General features: G+C 50.7%; 1 protein-coding gene across 1 annotated transcript in view; it reads left to right on the top strand.

Moving 5' to 3' along the window:
• map3k10 (mitogen-activated protein kinase kinase kinase 10) overlaps window positions 1-14,679 on the top strand; it is a 127,685-nt gene that overhangs the window by 67,200 nt on the left and 45,806 nt on the right. Inside the window, exons 2-3 of the mRNA XM_073063849.1 lie at window positions 12,308-12,488; window positions 13,288-13,436. Coding sequence (XP_072919950.1) covers window positions 12,308-12,488; window positions 13,288-13,436 — 330 coding nt within the window. The remainder of the gene's footprint in view (window positions 1-12,307; window positions 12,489-13,287; window positions 13,437-14,679) is intronic.

Raw genomic sequence — 14,679 nt, 5'->3', positions numbered from 1 at the left:
TGCTGGAGACAATCTGGCCATGTATATCTGGAGTCACAAACTGGACCAGTAAGGGATAGAATCTTTATTGAACTAAATAGCTTTTCACGACCACCTGCTAATCTCCTGACACTAACTTGAATGGAAAAGTAAATTATGCGGAGAGTCTGCAGGGACATATAGCTAGATTAAGTGAGTGGGCAAGGGTCTGGCAGATGGAGTACAAGGTTGGTAAATGTGAGGCCGTCCGCTTTGTGTTGGCGCGTGGCCTAGTGGGCAAGGCATCAGACTAGTAACCTAAAGGTCACTGGTTCGAGCCTCAGCTGAGGCAGCGTGTTTGTGTCCTTGGGCAAGGCACTTAACAACACATTGCTCTGCGATGACACCAGTGCCAAGCTGCTTGGGACCTAGTGCCCTTCCCTTGGACAACATCGGTGGCGTGGAGAGGGGAAGGCTTGCAGCTTGGGCAACTGCCGGTCTCCCATACAACCCTGCCCAGGCCTGCGCCCTGGAAACTCCAGGCGCAGATCCATGGTCTCTCGAGACCGACGGATGCCACCACCACTTTGGAAGGAAATAAAGGTCGATAGAAGTATAGAGTAAAGATGAGAAGAGGCATAGTTCGAGTAGATAGCCAGAGACTTCTTTCCCCCAAGGAAAGTGAGCGATAAGATCAAGGCAGGGAAGTTGTGAGACTGGACCTAGGGGACATCGTCTCAAGATTTGGGGAGACTAGATATGAGGATATGAAGCTTTTCCCAGAAGGTAGTGAGTTTGTGGATTTCTCTGCAAGGGGAAGCAGTAACTCACTGAAGCCACAGTTAAATGTTTACATAGCGTGGGTAGTAAGGGTCATTGGGCGAAAGGCAGGTAGGAGAGGCTGAGTCCATGGCCAGATTAGTCATGAATGGTGATACAGGCTCAGCTGCCTGTTCCTGAGTCTACAACCCACTGCAGTTTCTTGCAATCCTGTGTATTGATTCTCCATGCCAGGCGGAGATGCAGCCATTCAGAGCCACATCAGCATCATTACGTGCCGTGCTGTGACCTTCCTTCTGTCTTTGCCTGTGGGGAAGTCCTCCTTCACACTGGAGTTCGTCTTCTTTACTCCACTCATGACCGCGATTGTTCTTGGCAAATTTTTCTACAGAAGTGGTTTGCCATTGACTTCTTCCGGGCAGAGTCTTTGCAAGACGGGTGACCCCCAACATCATCAGTACTCTTCAGAGATTGTCTGCCTGGCGTCAGTGGTCGCGTAACCGGGACGTGTGATCCGCACCGGCTGCTCGTACGACCATCCACCACCTGCACCCATGGCTTCACGTGACCCTGACCGGGGGGTGGAGCAGGTGCTACACCTTGTCCAGTGGTGACCCTGCAGGCTAGCGGAGGGAACCATAGATCTGTAGAAAATTGTACAAGTGTTTGATGACATACTGGTGAAGTGGGGCTGCTGTGCCACCTTTGTGAATGAGTTGGACACACCTCAGAGAGGTGGGCACCCAGGAAAAGTGGCAACGGGCAAAATTCAGCGTGGTCATCCATGCACGGAGGGAAAAGAGATGGGAGAGATCTTACTGGATATCTGTATGCCAGACAACGTTAAAAAGAATATTCTGCTAAGTCTTTTGAATGTGTTAATGTTCTGCCTATCCTAACATTTGGATAAGTATATAGATAGGAGGGGTTTTGAGGCTTAGGGAGCAGCTTGGTGGACAGCATGGCTAGCATGAACAAGATGGGCCGAATAACCTATTTCCTTGCTGTGTGATTCTGACTCTGTCCTGGCGGAATGCCGTGAGCAGAGCCTTCGGGTCAGGCAAGGAAGTAATGAATGTCTGGTTCAACCCAAGTCTGGGGCCCATCTGCTGGATTAGAGTGGGGCCCCACCAGGACCCCTGGACAGTGTAGATATACTCCCTAGAGCTGCCCTCGAGTGAGGACCATGGTGCCCTTAGCGAAGGCTGCAGTGGGAGGGAGAGGCAGGGTGAATTCTCCACTGGTTTAGGGTGTGATCGAAGCACCAACGTGCCTGTGTTTGGTTTCAGGGAGGCTGTCGTTTCATTGCTAGGTGTCGACATTCCCCACCCCGTCAGTTCAATGTTACACACTCCTCGTCTCCGTCAGGTGAAGGCCATTCAGCCCGCATGCAAGTCTGTGCTTGATCTGCTGCCTCAGCGACACACTCCAGCCCTGGCCCTATCCCTTAAATCCAAAGGACTCCTGGTTCTGTTCAAGATAAGAGGACATAGATTGAGTGGACAGCCAGAGACTTTTTCCCAGGGTGGAAATGGCTAATACTAGGGGGCATCATGTTTGGAGGAAAGTATTGGGGGGATGTCGGAGATCGTAGACTTTTGAGTAAGTTTACTGGCTGTCCGCCCACCTGTCCTTTCTGTGGCCAGGAGGAGTCAGTGTGGGAGGTTGTAGCCTCTACTTGAGTAGCCGAAGTGTGGCACGTGGCCAAGTGGTTAAGGCGTTGGACTAGCGATCTGAAGGTCGTGAGTTCGAGCCCTGGCCGAGGCAGCGTGTTGTATCCTTGAGCAAGGCACTTAAGCACACATTGCTCCAGTCCACCCAGATGAAAATGGGTACCGGCAGAATGCTGGGGGTTAATTTCGTGATAGACTGGCATCCTTCCGGGGGGAGAGGAGTCTTGTACTGTCGGTCGCTTCACGCCACGGAAACCGGCGTAAGCACCAGCCTGATGAACCTATAAGGCTCCGGACAGACTTTAACTTTTAACTTGAGTATCCGAAGGGGCTGCTCCTTGAGTTCTGGTTACACCCCGTGTTCTTGATCTGTAGTCTCCAGGCACGGAGGAGAGAGGACTGCCCAGCCCAGGGGGTGTCCAGGTCAGCTTTCTCCTGGGCCGAGATTGCCAATCCCAGGTCCAAGCAGGGGCATCCGATTGCCTTTCCCTCTTTTGGAGGTTCACCTGTCCCTGCAGAAGGAGCACATGTTCTCGATGGACTTAACGGCAGGTTTCTGAGAAGTGTCCCCAAGCCCTTGGGGCCAACAAAGTACTTCAGAATCGACGTGCATTGAGAATTAGCTTCATTGTCACTGACGTATGTCGAGAAATCTGATTTTTGCTGCTGCAGCACAGTGCAAGAAATAAAAAAAAATACAAGTCACAACTTAACTTTCAAAGTTTCTTCTATTTTTAAGAACCGTTTCACTAAATTTTTTTCATTTTTGTGATCTCAGTTGGTCTGTAGCACCAATTCATTGGCAATCAGCCGCTCCTGACACCATTTTGTGTTTGTTACTGAGGGAGGGTGCAGACCTCACACCCAGTTGCCAGTGTGCAGGAGATTCACCTGTGTTGGCAGCCCTACTTGTGCAGTAGGTGAACTCCTCCCATGTGGGGGGGGGGGGTGGCTAGCTGAGTGGCGTAGAATAACAAGTTCAAAGTAAATGTTTTATCAATCTACATATATGTTCACCATGTACAACCCTGGGATTCATTTCCTTGTGGGCATACTCAATAAATCCATAGAATAATAACCATAACAAAATCAATGAAAGACTGCCCAACTCGGGCGTTCAACCTGAGTGCAGGTGACCAGAAACTATGCAAATATAAAAAGAAGAAATAATAATAATAATAATAATAATGAAAAATAAATAAGCAATAATACCTAGAATGTGTGATGAAGAGTCTTTGAGAGTGAGTCCATAGACTTGTGGGAAGATTTCAGTGAAGGGACAAGTGAAGTTGAGTGAAGATATCCCCTCTGGTTCAGGAGCCTGATGATTGAGGAGTGATAACCATTCCTGAACCTGGTGGTGTGAGTCCTGAGGTTCGAGTATGGCAGCAGTGAGAGGAGAGCATGTCCTGGGTGGAGAGAGTCCCGGATGATGGGTGCTGCTTTCCTGCGACAGCGTTTCATGTAGATGATGGTACCTGCGATGGAGCTGGCCGAGACTACAACCCTCTCCACAGCTTTTTCCCCGATCCTCCGTAGCAGGCGGTGAAAACCAGTCAGAGTGCTCTCCACGCTGCATTTGTAGAAAATTGCTAAGAGTCTTTGCAGACGTATCAAATCTTAAGCAAAGGAAGGGTCAACATTTTGGGTTAGGAACCCGCATGAATCCTGGTGCAAACGTCACTGGTCCCTGCAGATGTGACTCACCCTTCCGAGTCCCTCCAGCAGATTGTGGAGATTCCAGCATTCCGCCGCCTGGTTGCATCACCCTCTGGTACGGGGGCTCCCAATGCATCGGAGGGGGAGACAGCAGAGGGTTGCCGAGTCAGCCAGCTCCGTCACGGACACACGTCGGGGTCACCTTCCCTGCCGAGGGAGGAGGCGTCGGAGTTGGCCGTGCGCCGCTCGATTCCGTGCTGGGTTGGGGGGGTCTGGGCCCTCCCGTCGGTGCTGCCCTCTGGTGTTTGCTCCTGGGAGGACCAGCCGGATTGGGTTCATCCGCAGGCGCACTTGTGCAAGGTGAGGAATTGCTGTGGGCTTGTTCCGTTGGAAACATGGCTCCAGGACAATATCCAGGCACCATTCCCTCATGACACTCAGGGACTTGGACTATATATTTTTAATATTATTTTTACATATGTTTCAAGCTATTGTAATTACTTGTGTTGTCTGTGGCTGTGGGTACTGTGATTTGCACCTTGGCCCCAGAGAAATGCTGTTGGGCTGTATTCATGACTGAATGAAAGTTGAATTTGACCTTAAGAGGTAGATGCAGCATCCATCATTAAAGACCGTCACCATCCAGGATGTGCCCTCCTCTCCTTGCTACCACAAAAAGAGGGGCAGTTTTTACTGGGCCTGTACTTGTTAGAGTTCAGAAGAATGTAGGGTGAAGAAGGAACGCACACTAAATGCTGGAGGAACTCAGCAGGCCAGGCGACGGTTTGGGCCGAGACCCCGCTGAGTTCATCCAGCACTTTCAGCGTCGCTGGGGTTTCCAGCATCTCTTGTCCGAGATTGACGGGTGATCTCACTGAAACCTCGAATGTTGAAAGGCCTCAACAGAGTGGATGTGAAGAGAGGATGTTTCCAGTAGTGGGTGAGCCTCGGACCAGTGGGCACAACCTCAGAATAAAGGGATGTTCATTAGGAATAGATGCGAGGATGATTTTCTTTAGCCAGAGAGAGAGTGGCGAGTCTGTGGAATTTGTTGCCTGCCGAGGCCAGGCCATTAGGTGTATTTGAAGCAGGGGCTGATAGATTCTTGTTAGGTCAGGGTGTGAAGGGATATGGACAGAAGGCAGGAGACTGGGCTGAGAGGGAAATGGATCGCCCTTGATGAAATGGCAGAGTAGACTCAATGGGTTGAATGGCCTAATTCTACTCCAATGTCTGTTGGTCTAACGTTAAACAGGGACGGGGATAGCCGAGCTGTACACAACAAGTTCACACCGTGTGCTAAGAGATTAACAATAACATGGCCATGGCGTAGCTGACAGACGCAGTCACTCGGACAAACCCAGTGACCCAGGCTCAGTCCTGACCTCCAGCGCTGTCTATGTGGAGTTTGCACGCTCGCCCTGTGGATTTCTGCGGTCTCGGTTTCCTTCTATGTCCCAGTGATGAGCCAGGTTGGTGGGTTAACCAGCCGCTGTAAATTGTCCCCAGTGTGCGCCTGAGGTGCAGAACCTGGGGCGGGAGAGGTTATTTATCTATATTTATTTATTTGGAGTTAGAGCGCGGAACAGCCCTTTAGTTATTTATTTATTTATCTGTCTATCTATGTTTATTTATTGGGGTACAGCTCAGAATAAACACTTCTATCCCTTCAATCTGCACTGCCAGCCACCCACGCGCTCACGGGGAGAACGTGCAAACTCCTTACGGGCAGCGGTGGGAATTGAACCCGGCTTGCTGGTGTGCAATACTGTGACACTAACCACTACAATACTGTGCTGCAAACTGGGTGCAGTTGCTCCTGCTTGTTGATCAGGTTAGGGCAGGGTGACCTTTGCCCCGTGCCGTCCCTGGGTGGGGCCTCCTTTACTCACTCGCGTTCCAGAGGTGGTGGCCCGTGTTGTTTGGTAGTTGGGCCGGTGGGGGGAGGAGGTTAACGCAGACGAGGCATGTAAACTGATCTTTGTCCACAGTGTTCTTGGCACAGGGCCCTTGGTGAGTTGGCATTCAGATGGTGTTGTGATCAGCCCCTCCCCCTCCTTAAAAAGAATTGTTAATGGTTTCTATTTAAGAAAAGGTCCTGCCTTTCTATAAGACTGCCCACAGCAAATTCAAGTTGAATTATCGCTCGACCATACAGCCGAATAAGGCAGTGTTCCTCTGGAGCCAAGGTGCAAAACATACACAGCACATTCAGAACAGCGAGCACACACACACACACACACAGTCATGCAGAGAGAAACCACGTATTTCGCCCAAGTCCCTGAGTGACATGTTCCGCTAATTGACGGCACCGTCCCTGGGAGTGCGCGAACATAACGCACAGTCGAACGCTGGAGGGCAGCACCATGGGAGAGGCCAGCCCCCAACCGAGGACGGACACCACAACTTAGCTGCCTCTGGCACCTCCGCTCCTGGAGTACAGCCGCAGGCGAGCCCGGGGCTCGTGGGCCTAGTCCTCGCCACGACCGAGGCCGTACAGCTCCCTCACTGTCTGTGGCGTCATGGCCTGTAGCATCTTACACTATCGATGACCAACAGGCCCTTGCGTTCGCAAGAGAAACATCCAAGTCAATCACAACGCACGCTGCCTTCCCGTGCCTTCGATACCATCCAGCAACACGGTCTTTGCCCAGTCCGGCACCTCTGCCGAGGAACAGCTCACTGATGGCGCAGACCTGTAATACCCGAAGTTCTGGAAGCCCAGCGTTGTCTTGCAAGTGTGAAAAAAGGCACTTGACAAAGAAGGAACATCACTGATAGGCCCCCGAGAGGCTGCCCCATCCAAACACACCACCATCTTACCAGAAGCTCTCTTCTCTGATATCCCTCAATCCTCACAGCCACCAAAGTACTTTGTTTGTTTATCTGTCTATTTATTTAGTTCGTTATTGATTGATTGATTCATTCACTGAGATACAGTGCAGAGTAGACCCTTCTGGCAAATCCTAGCCGAATCACGGGACAGTTTACAATGACCAATTAGCCTGACAAACGGTTTGTCTTCGGACTGTGGGAGGAAACCGGAGCACCCGGAGGAAACCCACACGGTCATGGGCGGGGGGGGGGGGGGGGGGGAGAAACGTACCAACTCCTTACAGGCAGCAGAGGGAGTTGAACCCGGGTCGCTGGTACTGTAGAGCGTTAAGCTAACCACTGTGCTACTGTGCCACCCTGAAGTATGAAGCATGAGGGCAGTTGTTGGGTAGTGAGGGGGCACAGATGACCCCAGCTGGTGAGGGACAGCTGTAACATTCAAGATGATTGTTCATATCTTCAAATTCTAGATATGTTTTCTCTTAAAGAATTGTCCCAAGTAAGCAGCTGCCCCAGTTAACCAGAATCTACTGTAGTTAAGAACACAGGATATAGGAGCAGAATGAGGCCATTTGGCCCATCGAGTCTGTTCTGCCATTTTATCATGGCTGATCCATTTTCCATTTCAGAACCAATCTCCTGCCTTCTCCCCATATCCCTTCTTGCCCTGACCAATCAAGAACCAGTCAGTCTCTGCCTTAAACATACCCAGTGACTTGGCCTCTACAGCTGCCTGTGGCAAAGAATTCCACAGACTCACCACTCTCCGGCTAAAGTGGCGTTCGTTAGGTTCCTGATTAGTCAGGGCGTGAAAGGTTTCGGGGATGGGGTTAAATGGGATAATAAATCAGCCATGATGGAATGGCAGAACAGATTCATAGACCAAATGGCCAAATGGTCTAAACAGCCAATATTCTGGGCCGAGACCCATCAATAAATGATTCCCATCCATAGATGCTGCCTGACCTGCTGAGTTCTTCCAGCAGTTTGTGTGTCACACTTCAGATTTCCTCTGAATTTCTTGTGTCACTTCAACAAGCCAGCTCCTTAAAGCTGTGTAAACTGGCCCCTGTGTGCAGGAGAGAGTGACAGGCCACAAGAGACTGCAGACGCTGCATATCAGAGTCAGATTTAATGTCACCGGCGTGTGTCGTGAATCATTGAGGGTGTGTCTTCAGGTTCCTGTACCTTTTTCCTGGTGGTAGTAATGAGAACAGGGCATGACCTGGGTGAGGGGGGCTCTTAATGATGGATGCCGTCTTTTATGAAAATGTCTTCGATGCTGGGGAGGTTCATGTCCATGATGGAGCTGACTGAGCTTGTGACTCTGCAACTTATCTCGATCCTGTGCAGTAGCCCCTTCCCCCCCAATACCAGATGGTGATGTAGCCAGCTCGAACGTTGTCCATGGTCCATCTGTAGAATGCCTTTGGTGAGATGCCAAATCTCCTCGAGCTCCTAGTGAAATATAGCTACTGTTGTGCCTACTTCATAATGGCATCGATATGTTGGGCCCAGGTTAGATCCTCAGAGATATTGACACCCAGGAATTTGAAATTGCTCACTCTCTCCACTTCTGCTCCCACTGAGGACTGGTGTGTGTTCCCTCGTCCTACCCTTCCTGAAGACCACAGTCAGCTCTTTGGTCTTGCTGACACTGAGTGCCAGGTTGTTGCAGCGATACCACTCAACCAGCTGGTATATCTCACTCCTGTGCGCCCTCTCGTCACCCTCTGAAATCCTGCCAACAATAGTTGTATAGTCAGCTAATTTATAGATGGCGTTTGAACCGTGCCTAGCCACACAGTCATGGGTGCAGAGAGAGCGGGGGGCAGTGAAATCTGGAGCAAGGTGCAGTTTTCTGGAGGACCTCAGCAGGTCTGTGAGAAGGGAAGGAATTGACGAGCATTCCCTACATCCTGACTAGGGGAACGGGAAGTGAGGGGAGTTTGGTGGGGGGGGGGGGAAGATGGGGAGAATGGGGTGGAATAACATGGGATCAGTGTAAGGGTAAAATGCTGGAGGAGCTCAGCAGGTCAGGGGGCATCTGTGGAGGGGAATAAACAGTAAATGTTTCAGGCCGAGACCCTTCTTCAGGGCTGGAAGGGAAGGGGGAAGGAGCCAGAACGAGGACGAAGGGGGAGAGGAAGTAGTGCAAGCTGGCAGGTGATAGGTGGGACCAGGTGATGAGATGGGATGTAGGTGCTCATTAGTCAGCATGGACTTGATGGGCCGAATAGCCTGTTTCTATTCTGAAAAAGTCTATAATCTATAATTCCATTTCCCGCTGTCTAACACACCCAGAAACCTCCGTACACACGCCTCGGGTAGAGAGTTCTAACCCTGACCACTTATTGAGTGAAATTGCATTTCTTTTCCTTGTCTTTTCTCAAATCCTTCTATGAGTTGACATACCATTGACCCTGGATACTGACCCCTTTAACCCATTGACCCTGGATACTGACCCCTTTAACCTATTGACCCTGGATACTGACCCTTTTAACCCATTGACCCTGGATACTGACCCCTTGAACCCATTGACCCTGGATACTGACCCTTTTAACCCATTGACCCTGGATACTGACCCCTTGAACCCATTGACCTTGAATACTGACCCCTTTAACCTATTGACCCTGGATACTGACCCCTTTAACCTATTGACCCCTGGATACTGACTCCTTTAACCTATTAACCTTGGAAGTGACCACTTCCCAATCCATGCTGTCAGTGGAGGCTGCCATTGCCACTTAAAAATGAAAGATAAGCTTGATAAGTTCTCCCTGATTAGGGGGAGAGAGTGGTTTGTCGAATGCCGGGTGAGATGCGAAGTCTCTGGGGTAACTGCAAGTCTGTGCTTTTGCTATCGCCCAGCTCACGCCTGTGCTCGGTGGTGGAGCTGATGCTTGCTTTTGTTTCTGGTGGGGGGGAGGAGGGAGATTGTCGCTTACGCGCGGGTGGAGGGAGCTGAGGGAACTTTGGGGTTTCACGTTTAACTGTCGTTCATTCTTTGGGGCACTTCTCCATTTTCATGGATGTTTGCAAAGTAAAGGATGCACATTGTGTACATTTCTCTGACATTAAATTGGACCTTTGATTTGATCGTTGTAGAGTTCAAGTCACTGGAAATGTTTAAAGCAGAGATTGATAGGTTCTTGATTAGGAAGAGTATCAAAGGTTACGGGAAAAGGTGTGAGAATGGGGTTGAGAGGGTGGATATATCAGCGATGATGGAATGCAGAGCAGACTCGATGGGCCAAATGTTCCAAATCTTGTGTCCTGTGATTTGTCACGTGTATGTATGGTGTAATGGGTTGTGCCAAGGGCCAACACAATCCAAGGATTGCACTAGGGGGAGTCCACAAGTGTGGCCGTGATTCTGGCACCGACATACCACGCCCACAACTTACTAACCCTAACCGGTACGTCTTTGTACTGTGGGAGGAAACTGGAGCACCTGGAGGAAACTAGTCACAGGGAAAACGTGCAAACTCCTTACAGACAACATCGGGAGAACATGTAAACTCCTTACAGACAACGGTGGGAGAACGTGCAAACTCCTTACGGACAACAGCGGGAAAACGTGCAAACTCCTTATAGACAGCATCGGGAGAACATGTAAACTCCTTATAGACAACGGTGGGAGAACGTGCAAACTCCTTATAGACAGCATCGGGAGAACATGTAAACTCCTTACAGACAACGGTGGGAGAAAGTGCAAACTCCTTACGGACAACGGTGGGAGAACATGCAAACTCCTTATAGACAGCATCGGGAGAACATGTAAACTCCTTACAGACAACGGTGGGAGAAAGTGCAAACTCCTTACGGACAACGGTGGGAGAACATGCAAACTCCTTATAGACAGCATCGGGAGAACATGTAAACTCCTTACAGACAACGGTGGGAGAACATGTAAACTCCTTACGGACAACAGCGGGAAAACGTGCAAACTCCTTATAGACAGCATCAGGAGAACATGTAAACTCCTTACAGACAACGGTGGGAGAAAGTGCAAACTCCTTATAGACAGCATCGGGAGAACATGTAAACTCCTTACAGACAACGGTGGGAGAACGTGCAAACTCCTTACAGTCAATAGCAGGAGAACGTGCAAACTCCTTATAGACAGCATCAGGAGAACGTGCAAACTCCTTACGGACAACAGCAGGAATTGAACCTGTGTCACTGGCACAGTAAAACACTACGCTAACTACTATGCACCCCTCCAGCCTGTTCTGCCCCCTCAAGAGACACCTCATTTTTCTTTCCTTCCTATGAAGGAGGCCATTTGGACCATCAGGTCTCTGCTAGCACTGACCAACCCCATCAACCCCATCCCACCCCTCCCCCCCCAAACTTACATTCCTGCATTGGGTGATGAGCGGAGATACATCTCTACCAAAGGAGGTGTGAGGCACTTCTTCCCTCCGCTGGCCTGTAGGTCACCCTTGGGCAAGGTGTAGCACCTGCTCACCCCCCCCCCCCCCCCCACCACCATCAGGGTCACTTGAAGCCACGGGAGCAGCCGGTGCAGATCACAAGTCCTGGTTATGTGACCACTGACACCAGGCAGACAATCTCTGAAGAGTGTTGGTAATGGCTGGGGTCACCCGTCTTGTAAAGACATTGCCCAGAAGAAGGCAATGGCAAACCACTTCTGTAGAAAAATTCCCAAGAACTATCATGGTCATGGAGAGACCATGATCACCCACGTCATATGACATGGCGCACAATGATGATAACATCCCTGCGACGGACTTGTCCAACTGCACCTGGACTAATCACTGTCTGTTATGCGGTGAGGGGGGGGGGCAGCTACTGCACGGGATTGAGAGAAGCTGTAGAGGGTTGTAAACTCAGTCAGCTCCATCATGGGCACTAGCCTCCCCAGTATCCGGGGCATCTTCAAGGAGCAAAGCCTCAAAAGGCAGCGTCCATCATGAAGGACCCCCCTCACCCAGGACATGCTCTCTTCTCATTGCTACCATCAGGGAGGAGGTACAGGAGCCTGAAAACACACTCAGTGATTCAGGAACAGCTTCTTCCCCTCTGCCGTCCAATTTCAGAATGGACATTGAACCCATGAACACTAACTCACTACTTTTTTATTTCTATTTTTGTGCTACTTATTTAATTTAACCATTTAATATATGCGTACTTACTATAAAAGTTACTGTTTCGTACTATTATTATGTATTGCAATGTTCTGCTACCACAAAGACGACAAATTCCTGACACCCACGAGGGGGTGTATACAGGGGGCACCGTGGGGGGTGATTAGCCTCGTCTTTTGGAGGGCCTGCCAGGCAGTGGCGGTTCCTCACGAGGTGGAAGGGCACTGGTGAGATGTTGCCGTGCTCGTGGATGGTTTTAATTCCCCCCTCCTCCTCTGCCTGTTACAGTTCTGATCCTCGAGAAGACAGAAGATGATGACCTCACCAACAAAACCCTGAAGATCACGGACTTTGGGTTGGCACGTGAGTGGCACCGGACGACCAAGATGAGCGCGGCGGGCACCTACGCTTGGATGGCGCCCGAGGTCATCAAACTCTCCCTCTTTTCCAAGAGCAGCGACGTGTGGAGGTGAGTCACAGCCGGAGAACAAACCCAGGCCAACAGAAGCATTCAACAGCAGCGAGTATTCCACACTGCTTCAGCACTCCCACTGCGTCAGCGTCAAAACACACCAGGGAGCCGCTTCGTCGAGCACCTCCCCTCCGTCCGTCCGCTGAACCAGGCAGAATCTCCCAGTGGCGTCCATTTCAATTCATCTTCCCAGTCCCGTTCTCATACACCGATCCACGGTGTCCTCTACGGTCACGATGAGGAGGAACACCTCCTATAGCCTCCAACCTGATGGCATGAATCCCTCTTCCTCTCCCTTGCCTTCTCCCCCTACCCCTTCCCTATCTCCATTTCCCTCACCCTCCTCCTCCTCTCTCCCTCTCTACCCTCCCTCTTCCTCCCCTTAACTTCTTTCCCTCTCTGCCTCCCCCTCTCCCTCCCCTTCCCCCTCCCCCTCCCTGTCTCCCCTCTCCCCCTCCGTCTCCCCTCTCCCCCTCCCTGTTTCCCCTCTTCTCTCCCTCCCCCCCTCTTCTCTCCCTCTGCCTCCCCCTCTCCCCCTCTTCCCCCTCCCCTCTCCCTCCCCTTCCCCCTCTCCCCCTCCCTGTCTCCCCTCTTCTCTCCCTCCCCCTCTTCTCTCCCTCCCCCTCTTCTCTCCCTCCTCCTCCTCCTCCTCCCCCTCATCCCCCTCTTGCACTCTCTTTCCCCCTCACTCCCTCCCTCACATGCACAAACTCTCCTGCACACTTCCTCACTCACTCCCTCTCTCTCGCACACTTCACTCTCTCACTCACCCTCCCTCCCTCCCTCTCCCTCACAGTTTCGGAGTCCTGCTGTGGGAGCTGCTGACAGGAGAGGTGCCGTATCGAGAGATTGACGGGCTGGCTGTCGCCTACGGGGTGGCAGTGAACAAACTGACCCTTCCCATCCCTTCCACCTGTCCCGAACCTTTCGGCAAACTCATGGAAGGTAGGAGGATGATCTGATTGTGGAGTCGGTGTAACGTTGTCACGTGTACTAGGAATCAGTGAAAAGCTTTTGTTAGCGTGCCATTCTGACTCATCATCGAAGTAGTAATGTCTAGAGTGCTGTGCTAAAGTCTATGGCTTGTACGCATGGCCAGAGTGCCCAAGATTTTTGCACAGTACTAATTTTACATATCACACTGTACTGTTACAAAAAAAACAAATTTCGTGACGTGTGTGAGTGACGATAAACCTGATTCTGATCTGGATCTCTGTTGTGGATTCGACCGCAATCCTGCTCCCCACCCCGCCAGTCAGGGCCACCGGAGCAGCCGGTGCACATCACAAGTCCTGGTTATGTGACCACTGACGCCAGGCAGACAATCTCTGAAGAGTAGTGATAATGGCTGGGGTTAGCGGAGAGGGGGGGGTGTCACCCATTTTGTAAAGACTCTGCCCAGAAGAAGGCAATGGCAAACCATTTCTGTAGAAAAATTTGCCAAGAACAATCAGGGTGGGGAGACCATGATCGCCCACGTCATACGACACGGCACATGATGATGTCGTACATAAATTATGAGGGGTCTAGATAGGGTTAATGCAAGCTGGTGTTTTCCACTGAGGTTGAGTGAGGTTAGAGGTCATGGGTTAAGGGTGAAAGGTGAAATATTCAAGGGGAACTCGAGGGGTAACTTGTTCAGAGGGTGGTAAGAATGTGGAACGAGCTGTCAGCACGAGTGGCAGATAAATAAATGGTAATAGCTTCTTCACTTTGTGACATTCCGGCTTACGAACCATTTGATAGGAATGCTCTACCTTCAGATGGTGGAGCAAACCTGTACATATAACTCACACACAACACAGAAAATATACCGCCAAACAAAACAGCGTTCCTCCGGACCGAGCTGTACACCACAGTTACCCGTACATATAACACACACAGCACAGAAAGTATACCGCCAAACGAAACAACGTTCCTCCGGACCAAGCTGTACACCACAGTTACCCGTACATATAACTCACACACAACACAGAAAGTATACCGCCAAACGAAACAACGTTCCTCCTGACCGAGCTGTACACCACAGTTACCCGTAAGTATAACTCACACACAACACAGAAAGTATACCGCCAAACGAAACAACATTCCTCTGGAACGAGCTGTACACCACAGTTACCCGTACATATAACTCACACACAACACAGAAAGTATACCGCCAAACGAAACAACATTCCTCTGGAACGAG

The sequence above is a fragment of the Hemitrygon akajei genome, chromosome 12, assembly GCF_048418815.1.
Source record: "Hemitrygon akajei chromosome 12, sHemAka1.3, whole genome shotgun sequence".
Lineage (NCBI taxonomy): Eukaryota > Metazoa > Chordata > Chondrichthyes > Myliobatiformes > Dasyatidae > Hemitrygon > Hemitrygon akajei.
This window is presented reverse-complemented; position numbering and strand designations above follow the sequence as displayed.